At 38.9% G+C, this 10821-nt stretch overlaps 1 protein-coding gene across 3 annotated transcripts in view; it reads right to left on the bottom strand.

The window, feature by feature from the left end:
• Positions 1–2192: 2192 nt before the first annotated feature.
• Positions 2193–10821, bottom strand: part of LOC126383099 (cysteine-rich secretory protein LCCL domain-containing 1-like) — a 26276-nt gene continuing 17647 nt past the window's right edge. For all 3 annotated transcript variants that reach the window (XM_050033537.1, XM_050033538.1, XM_050033536.1), the window contains 9 exons: positions 10077–10244; positions 9905–9965; positions 9348–9414; positions 8418–8548; positions 8232–8275; positions 8052–8124; positions 6278–6347; positions 5710–5843; positions 2193–4078 (listed from right to left, as the gene is read on the bottom strand). In XM_050033537.1, the coding sequence (XP_049889494.1) occupies positions 4027–4078; positions 5710–5843; positions 6278–6347; positions 8052–8124; positions 8232–8275; positions 8418–8548; positions 9348–9414; positions 9905–9965; positions 10077–10244 (800 nt within the window). In that variant the 3' untranslated portion in view covers positions 2193–4026. The remainder of the gene's footprint in view (positions 4079–5709; positions 5844–6277; positions 6348–8051; positions 8125–8231; positions 8276–8417; positions 8549–9347; positions 9415–9904; positions 9966–10076; positions 10245–10821) is intronic.

Below are 10821 nucleotides of genomic sequence, written 5' to 3'. Positions count from 1 at the left end.
CAGTTAGCCTGAGGACATTATTGTTGAAGTTTGAAAGTGAAATTCTTTCCCATTTTTGCTTGATATACAACTTCAGGTACTCAACAGTCCAGGGTCTCCATTGTCATGTTTTGTGCTTCATAATGTGCCACACATTTTTAATGGGAGTCAGGTCTGGACTGCAGACAGGTCAGTCTAGTTCCTGCACTCTTTTACCATGAAGCCACGCTGTTGTAACACGTGCAGATTGTGGCTTGGCATCATCTTGCTAGAATAAGCATGGACGTCCCTGACAAAGACGTCATCTGGATGGCAGCATATGTTGCTCCAAAACCTGTATGTACCTTTCAGCATTCATAGTGTCTTTACATATGAGCAAGTTACCCATGATGCCATGGGCCCTAACACTTTTCCATATCATCACAGATGATGGCTTTGAACATGGTTTTGGTAAAAATCTGGATGATTCTCTTTCCTCTTTGGCCCTAAGGACACAACATCACAAACATTATACCACAAACAATATAATGTTCTGGATGTTGTTGATATATGGCTTTCACTCTACATGGTAGAGTCATAACTTGCATTTGTAGATACAGAGATGAACTGTGTTTACTCACAATGGTTTTCCAAAGTGCTTCCATGTAGTGATATCCTTTATATAATTATTTCAATTTTTAATGCAGTGCAGCCTGAGGGGTCAAAGGTCATAGGAATTTCTAATTGGTCGTCAGCCTTTTCCCCTACATGTCAAAATTTCTCCAGATTCTCTGAAAACTTTGATGATAGTATGGATTTCAGATGGTAAAATCCCTAAATTCCTAAGAGAAATGTTGTTCTTAAGCTGTTGGACTATTTGCTTGTGCAGTTTTTCACAAAAGGGCAAACCATGTGCCACAATTGCTCGTAAACGACTGAGTCTTTCAAGGATGCCCCTTTCATACCCAATCATGATATCATCACCTGTTACCAATCAACCTGTTTACCTGGGGAATGTTCCAGGTGTGTTTTGAGCATTCCACAACTTTGTCAGTCTTTTTTTGCCCCGTCCCAACTTTTAGGTTTACAGTATCTTGTCTTTATACTATATCCAATTAAATATAAGTCCAAAATGATTTTCAAATCATTGCATTCTGTTTTTATTTACATCTGACACGCTGTCCTGACTTTTTCATAATTGAGTTGTACATGTGTATACTCTTCTTTGTGTGTGTGTGTTAAGGGGTGACTGGCGGGGTCTTTTTAGCTGTAGCCTGACCACATCTGTGCCAATCCAGATGAGGGAGCGGAAATGCATCCCGGGAAGTTGAGATCAGCAAAACACAAAGCTGGTCTTTGTCTGTATGGCGCTGCCACAGCCAGTGGTCCTGAGCACTTAAACATCAGTTCACTGAGATTCAACTGAAAAATGAGAGGTGATATAAAACACTCCAGGAGCACATTTCCAGCAATGCCTTAAAGTATCACCTTGGTTGAAAACGAGGTGAAAAATGAAAGATGAAACCTTTAAAACAGAGTGCAGATCAGGCTGGTGGTTAGAATTGCTTATTTTTCTAATTGGACTTTGGAACTATGATGTTGCTTTAGACTCTCTTATTCCTAGAAGACCAAATGTTGTGAATCTCGAATCCAAAATCAGCAGTCCTGAACTGAGTGGTGTTATTTTAGGCATTTGGATATACAGCAATGACAAAAATGAAATCTTAAATTGGATTGACAGAGCATAAACTGTAATGACATATCTACTGTTTTGACTGAACTGACAACTTATTTGGCCTTTACTTGAAACATGCCAAGCAGACTGGTAGATAAGATCTCCTCCCTGGACCTGAAACAAGCAGCTTTCTCTTCCTCTGTGTTCCCTGCTGTTCCTGGAAACACCCACAGCTTTCTAGAAAGAAATTTCACTTGAAAGTTTGATCCGCAGCTGAATTTGAGACTTTGTTGAAATGTTAATGCAGATTCCTCAGGCTATCTGGACGCTGTAGGGACTGATATTGAAATACTGTGGCCACTCAACCATATGTCCACAACCATATGTGAAAACAAGTGTAACATAATACAAGGTAAACTGAGGAGTAAAGTCCAGCCTGTAACTCTGAGTTAGCAAAATTTAGGTTCAGTATTTTTCTGAGTTGGTGGTTGGTTTATGATGACTCTTTATAACACTGAGAAATGACACACTCACACAATTTAATCTCCAAGTATTTTAATTGTGATTCTGCCATGCACATTCCTGGCCAGCCAGGGTCCATTTATATAAATCTATAAACAAAAGCTGGGAAATGCAGCATAGAATAAAACAATATGTTACATACACAGTATTTACAAACATATGAATATACTAAAAGTATTGTTTGTCCTTTATAAAAAATAAAAGCTTGAGTGACAAATACATGTTATGCATGCAGAATCAGTTTCAGCATCTACCGTTTGCTGCTTGTTTGACTTTGAATGGCTGGCAGTGTGTTAGAGATATTAATGAAAAGGCAACAGCAGTGAGCATTTCATAGCAAAGGGTTCAATATTATTTACAACGTTATTATGTACAAAAATATACAATCTGAGTTTTACTGCCTGCATTGTTGCTATAAAGTATATTACCACTGTGACAAAAACACTTTTTTTTTTTTTTTTTTTTTAAATAACTATAACTGTACTGAAAGAAGTACACAAGGAAGATAACTTTATATTTCTCTACCTTTGACCCCATATTTTATTTGCCTGACCATAACCATACCTTAAAGGGATGCTTTGTTGATTTTCAACAAGTCTATGCCGCCATGGTGTGGGAGTCACTTGCAGATGAATGGTATTTGGTTTACCCCTGTGCCAAAAGTGCCAGTAACTCCACACCAGAAACCAAAAATCTGCCTGATGATGCATTATGTATCATTTCACATCGTCGATGACTGCTGGTGTGTGGGCGGGGAGCTCAGGGTGCTGGTGGCACAGGGGGCGCCTTAACACTGTTCTTTTGCCACACTTTCGACACCACGGTGACACAGAAGTGGTTGAAAATCAGCAAAGTATACCTTTAATATCAATATAGTGATTAGACATAAATATCCAAACAAGAATATGGACATTTTGAAGCCTAGTTTATACACTTAAGGGAAAATATATCGTTTTAAATACTGAAGATCAAATAACCCAGGTCCCACACGTTAAAAACAATCCAGGTAAATTAAAATGATAAATTCCACTAATAAAAAGAGAAATTCTGCACATACAAAGAAAATGATCATTTGAAAGTACAACCTAGATTAAACCAGTTGACATTAATTTATTCATATTTATGAATTTATTTATCTGCTGTATTTAATTTTGCCCCAAAATTATTCATTATATCATATCTATTTATTTGTGATTTAATCATTTGTCTGGTTTGGTCCTCCATAGAAATATACAAGATTGTATTTTGGGCAAGTATGATGAAAACAAACGCCCAGGGAGTTAATTTCAGCACAGATGGCCTGACTAAATAGTGTCTAATCTTGTTCCCGCAAAATGTCTGAACAGATTTTATGACTCTGCATCTGTCTGCCCCATTATTTACCCGGTGTATGTCTACATAGAGCTGAGGCATACATCTAAAATTACTTTGGTCAAACCTCTGATGTTACATTTTAACCTTCATGATCTGAAATTGTGGGAAGCATTTGGAGTGGTGCTAAATCTGGTGGTGTGTATTCAACCTTAAGAAACACTGTTAAAAAAACGCATCATGATATCATGGTAGTCCAATGTGATTATTATGGTCAGCTTTATAAATTTAGCAAAGACGTAAGGCAAAAGACATGTAGGATCATCATTTGCCAAACATCCTTTGCTAAGCTATTATTGGACACTGGTTCACTCATGACCAAATTTAGAGGGGAAGCCTTGAGTAAAGCCATATTACACTGTGTCAGTGTCAGAAGCTGAAAAGCTGAATTATCGACTGTAGGAATGAATGTGATTACGGGTTGTAAGATGATAATGAGTAGGTTTGCTGGATGTGAAGTGGCCATGTATGATGGTGTTCTGTCCTTTGAGAGTGGTTTTTCAGATGACTGCAAACACTCTGAAGGCTTTTCCACCTGTTGGGTTCACTAGGCTGGAAGAAGAAGAGCAGGGGGAGAACAGAGATGTGGTAAATGTACGTGTTGTTTTTCACATTAATAACAGGTATTGTTTTCAAGATGGATTCTAATATTGACTAGTCACTGAAATTTGCTCATCACACTGACTGAGGTAATTGCACATAAGAATTTGGACTTGTATAAAAAAGTCCAACACAACATTAAATAAATTATACATATATTGAAAATCTGTGTATTTTTACATAGCTAAGTGTATTTATTTTTTTATATGGCCATTGCTTAGTCTATATAAACCAACAAGTCTTCCAACCCATACGACCACATTAGTTGTACATTCATACCTCTCATCCAGTGTCCCCTAAATTAGCACCCCTACTGGTGGATGTTAGAATAACTCATATAACTGATAATAGTCAGAGTTTAAAACATGTGGGTAACGTTAAGAAATGGTCACAGTTGCACTAGTCTCTCGTAGCCAGACCTATCTCCTAAGCAATGCGTCAACGCCAGAGAAAGGTCTGGAATCACCGATTATCTTTCTGCAATAGGCAAAAAACTCTCCAGCATGTTTCTGCTTCCTTAAACCAGTCACAATTGTCTTGGGCGGCACTAAGCCCATAATGCAGCAGCAATGCTCTTGCAAAATATAGTCAGGGGTAAACTTGTTTTGGTGGAACATTTGGATGTGGTGAAGCGAGCACTTATGTTAAAATGGCTCCACCAAAAAAACATTAACAGTCAAATGTCACTGTGTGATTCAACTTCTAGTGATAGAAAAGAGAAACTTAATTTGATAATTGATGCTCTAGAGGTGAGCCTGCCTATACTTTAGCTCTGGAGGAGCTCACTGAACCCTTTAAAACCACAGACAATTTGCTGGGTGAAATGGAACAGATCGGTACATTGTGCATGTGCAGTGGTGCATGCAGCTGAAAGGGTAAAAAACGATGTGACAAATCAATTAAGACTGGTTTTGTCACAAAACAGATTAACATTCGGCACAAGAGTCCTGTGAGACGGAGTCTGGGCTTGCAACAATTCACCAAAACAGACATGCCTTTTTACACGTTTCAAATCTTTGTCAAAACATGCCATTTTCAGCGTGACAGTTGTTAGCTCGGGGGCTGTTGTTGTTGGGATTTGGAAACAGTAACATGCAGATAGCAGAAGAAAGGGAGAATGCCGGCCTAACAATCTTTCAGTGGTAGGCTTATAGGCACAGTCTACATCCAATGAGTCAGACTACAATTGCACCAAAACTACATGCTTTGATTTAGAAAAAACATCATGATTTGGATAAAATAATTATGCTGGTTACATAAGGTAACATTACATATTTCACATGACATACATCATGTGAAATCATGTGAGTGACATACAGTGACAGACTACATTTTATTGTTGTAACTCTACTTTGACGACTGGTGTCCTACAGGACACAAACACCAGTCTCCTGGTTGAAAGTCCACTTCCAGTCACCCTCAGCGGACTTTGCTCCCACAGTCACTACTACGACTACTTGAGGTCGATGCCTGGGAACCTGGGAACATAGGTCTTAACCTCTGCTTGTTAAAAACACTTTGTGGTTGTATTTTGGATGAGTACAGTCTCATATAAACACTGTACATATGATTTTTTTTTTTACCTCTCTGAGGTGATCCCATTCTGGTAACTGCCACTGTACTGCTTCCTTCTGTCTATAGGCATTACATCGAGGTACCCTCCTGACTCAGTCTGGATTACTCCTGCATGAATGGCTGCTTGGCAAATACTGGATTTCTAAAAAAAAAACAAAAAAAAAAACAGGTCTTTACATCAAATCATTCATATAAGGAAAAAATATTGAGAAGAATTTCCCCTGTTCTCCAGAGAATAAATGCAGAGTCTGCTGCTAACATTTATCACCATCATAAAATCATCAGAATTCAAATGGGTCATCTACACATGGTGACATAATAAACCGAGAAGATGACGTCTTTTATGTATTTAACTATATTCGTGCAATTACTGGTTGAATAGTATTTGCACCAGAGTTCTAACAGCTAATTTTCTCCCACTGTCCCTGGGCAGGCAGATATAAAAACAACAGCAGAGTAACACTCACTCTGTACTGATTATGAGTCAAAATGTCTACTGTAAAATAGGTCTATAATTCCAGTAAAATCAATGAAAAGCTGTGATGGTCAATTTATGATAATGTTGCAAGAACTTACATCTGAGTAGTATTTCGTCCCAATGACTCGGGCTCGACTGTCACGCAGACAGTTCCTGGGACAATACAACCTGAAGAAAAAGCCAGAGCTCACTTTAGGTCCTAGGACATATCAGTGCACACACCAAAACTACTGTATGCTGTTTCTGTATGAAAGGCTGGAATAATCTCATTGGTGGAGTTATCACTGTTTAGGAAGAGTTATAGTTTGTTAATAAAGAAAATCATAAACAGCAAAGCAGGTAACCAGGGCTTGGCATTACTTTTTTTGCTCAGCAGCCACTGTGGCTAGTTGTTTTCCAAAGTTACTAGCCACTTAAGAGTAACAACCAACACTTTTGCTAGCCACTGTTTTGTTATAGGAGAAATTCTGTTTAACTGTGGTGTGCTACAATTTTCTTGAAGAACTAGGTTTAAACTCTCGTCACTGTAAGAATAAGGAGCATTTCAAACACATTTGCAAAACACTAAACAAACACTTTCCCAAAAGGTAGCAATATACTATAAAACTGAAAAGCATTCAATGATAATTGAAAATAAAACATAAAACTTGTGCATAAGTGTGAGAGTTACAATTAATTCCAACCGTAAATGCCAATGGCTTCAGTAATTGTGTTATCCTGTGCTGCTATTGTGTCTACAGGCTGCTCAAAAGCACCCAGGATAAGGAGTTCAGCCCTGGTTGCTTTTCCCTTGTCATGGTGACAGACACATCAGGATGATGCCGTCAAATGTGCATTAGCATGTTGGATGTGTTTCTTTTCGCAGACCCTACAATGGCAGAGAAACACGGACACGCTGTTCCTGTGTATACACAATCCTCTCCATTGCTGTTAGCTGACCGGACACCTGTAGATAGGTCTTCCTGCTCCAGTGTTTCATTTGCTTTCACCATGTGACTATTAACTCACACGCTAGTCTACTTGTTGTGCTAACCTCAACTATGGATCAGACCTCCAGGAGGTGCCTGGCACTAAAGCCAATTTTGGTAGTGGCCAAACAGGGGTACTGCAATTTCTGGGGGAATTACATTGGGAAAGAGATGTCTATAAATCAGTGAATATATTTTTTTGAGTGTCACAGCCCTTGCGAAATAATTCATTCCACTATCGAGATTTAATCATTTTGATCCTATAACATTTGGAAAGTCTAAAAGAGCAGCAGAATAAATTATTTTAACTTCATTCAAGTTAGCGGAGTGCTAAACTAGAAGTCAGCCACCCAGCAGGCGGAAGTGCACTGATCTGCTGCACTCAACCATCTTCAGCATAGTGTGCCTGATCCGTGGGCCAAATGATGCGTAAGTAGTGCCAATCATCATGGTCATTTTATAGGAATGAACAGGGCCCCACCACCAGTGCTGTCTCCAGATGTCATGGATGTACAGGGTGTTAAAAGTGACAGCTAAAAGTTTCCAGGCGCAACTTGCGCTTGTTAACTCTGGCTCTGCATTACGTGCATCACATTTGGCGGCTGGGCAGGTGCTACTGTCACAACCTGCAGGTAACCTTTGTCAAGATATGACACATGGCATTTAAAAAAATATGTAGTTATTATTGAAGTTAAAAGGTTAGTAGGGTAGCTAATGGTATCTTAACTTACTCCAGCTTTAGGCTATTGTTGTTACTTTACGTTTAATATGGAGGATCACATGGGCCACATAGCAAACCTCTTTTAGAATGACTATGACTCATCGGCTGAGTTGATTGTGGTTTAATTCAAACAGTGAGGTGTTTTCAGTCTCCTAAGTGAATAAGCATAAAGTAGAGTGTTACCTGGGGCAGTGTCGTACTGGTTTCTTGAAAGGGCAGAAAAGTGCAACGGTTGTTTCACATGTCACTGCCTTGACTGGGGGAGAAAAAGGCACAGCAAAGTGACCTCACAATTATTCTGTATACAGACAACATGTTACTGTATCTGTTACCTCATGTGAAAAATGATTGTATTCTCCTTACCAGGCACCGACTCTACTTTGAAGGAATTGGCACTTCTGTTTTTCCTGTGAATTTGAAGAAAACTGTATCAAGTTATGATCTGTGCTGCATAGCCATGCACCATCAACTCCCATAAATGGGGTAAGTTTTTTCTAGACTGTATTAAACACTTTTAAATAGAGACTAAAAACAGAGACTGATTCATACCCAATCGACTGAATACCATTCTTGTATGACTTGGTGAAATGTTGCTTTCTGCCCAGTCTGGTCACATCCAGCCACCCTCCATCATTGTCAATAACACCAGAGTGTAACCCAGCTCCACACACACTAGATTGCTGCAGTAAATGACAAAGACATGAATGTTAATGCACAGTAAGGTACTATAGACTGCATCACAATGTTTGTTTACAATAGAAATCTCCCATGTTGGGTACATAATATGAAATGTTGCTGAGCAAATGTTAATTGGTTAGTTTTTAGCCACCTAAAAAAGACCCACCTTAGAAATCAATATCAGTTTAAGTGAACGTTATATTTTAAAAAATTTCATCGCTTTACCTTTTTATTCTGACAGGAGCTAAAGCTGTTATCTCAAAACCACCACACTCCAACGACAAAAACAGTAATTTTACTTTGCAGAACACAGGAGTGGCTGCCTCCGTCAGTTAGTGTGTAAGGTGGTGAAAATATTTCAAATATAGCATATACCCAAACTAATATTATTATTAATTTTTTTAAGTGGATCTTATTAAGTGGCTAAAATATGTTTTGCTGTGGCCCCCGTCCACAGTAGTACATTGTTAAGCTTCTATGCCGGAAGATTTAGCTTATCAAAGATGCTAGCAAAGCAACACAGTACAAAAAAATAAGCACAGTTCAAATTTCAGATAGCTTGGACCACTATGTTTAAGTATATCTCTTTAAATGTTACAATTACAGCTAAAAATAAGTTTGCCAATTTCACACATCTCTGCAATTGAAATCAATTTTACAACAACAACATTATGGTGATTCAGTCTACAGGTTGAAAAAAAAACAACATTAATTTTCCATGGATAGGCCTACATAGGGAAATGTCAAACATTTCAAAATGATCTGGAAAAAAAAATTAAGCTGTCCCTGGTGACCACTCACCATGTCATAATATCCAGTCCCAACTACTTTTCCAGGCCTGTCGCGGCAGCCAGGTGGACACTCATATCTATGGACAGAAACAAAAGTTATCTTTGTAGATCAAATGTGTCCCAGAATTTTCATACACAGTAATATCCTCCTGAGACCCGAACTTTTGTTTGGTATGCATTTTTAATTTCTCCTAGCTATTTGGGATTAGTAGGACCTGATAAGTGAAAAAAAACTAAACATTGTCAATGATAATAAAGTCCCAGTGTCCTCAAACGAGCTTATGATAAATTCCCAATGTCCTCAAATGAGACTTTTATCTCAGGATGAGCTGCAGACTGACTTGGCAGAGATGGCTGCCATTTTGTTTGTACATGGATTAGTGTATTGTGGTCTTGACACAAAAGAGTGTCCACAAACAATGACAATAGGACAATGTTAAGCAGAAGAATGAAGTATAAAGTGCAGGAAATCAAAAACGTGATGTCTTCATACAAGGACACAAGGTCTCAGGAGGATATGTGACATCCCCCTGTTGTTGCTGCGTCACGACATTCCTGAGCATTCACCTGTTACAGGTCGTCCCCTTGCACTGATCCCTCAGCTTAGTCTCACAGTCAAGCTGTTGACCTAAAATAACAAACAAGAGCTTTTCACAACCTCGTTTTAGAAATAGTAATAATGGGTACTCTTAAAAGTGCACAGTTAGGAAAGATGTAGTATTATGTGAGCAGTCCTTACACATCTGCTCTGTGCTGACAACCTGGTTTCTCTCTAGATTGTCATTAGGTGAGGGGTTTGGTGTCTGGGCCCTGGGTTGGGGCTCCCTGTCCCTCACTGGTTCCGGTTCAGGTTCAATGTAGTTGGTCTCCTCAATCTCAGGAGCCGGACGCCTGTCAACACCCCCATCTGAAAACATGGAAACCAGACTGTCATCTAGTTGTTTCACTCAATTTGATCATTTTCTTTGTCTTACATTGATAGAAGTTGTACTTGAAGTATATATTATAAATGTATATTTTGATGTAGAAATGCTATACCGGGCACTTAAAAAAACAATCCTGCCAGTGAAGGGAAATATCCATAGGGTAGCTGATACTAAAAAAACAGGGCAACAAACCCTTTTCTTAAATAACTATTAATAACTATAACTACATTACTATTAAGACTTAAAGGGCCAGTGTGTAAAATGGGTTGAAAACAGTGACATCAGTGGTCAAATTCTAGATTGCAGGGCTCACTCGCTCACCCCTCCCGTCAGGTAAATGTCGGTGGCCTCGTAGGGACAAAAAGCCTTGCGCAGACACGAGTTTTTCAGGAGTAGGTCTATCTAGCGACGAGGTGAATATTTATTTAGAAATCTAAACCATGTTACGATATTGTAATGAATCCCTCACGAGCAGGAGACCAGAGGAGCGTTCGGGAAAAAGGCCCGTTTATTTGAGCACTCCAAAAACTCTGGTAACACTCCAGGGGGTAAAAGACT

Source organism: Epinephelus moara, chromosome 21 (genome assembly GCF_006386435.1).
Source record: "Epinephelus moara isolate mb chromosome 21, YSFRI_EMoa_1.0, whole genome shotgun sequence".
Classification (NCBI taxonomy): domain Eukaryota; kingdom Metazoa; phylum Chordata; class Actinopteri; order Perciformes; family Serranidae; genus Epinephelus; species Epinephelus moara.
Note: the sequence above shows the minus strand (reverse complement) of the source record. Positions and strands in the feature narration are given on the sequence as shown.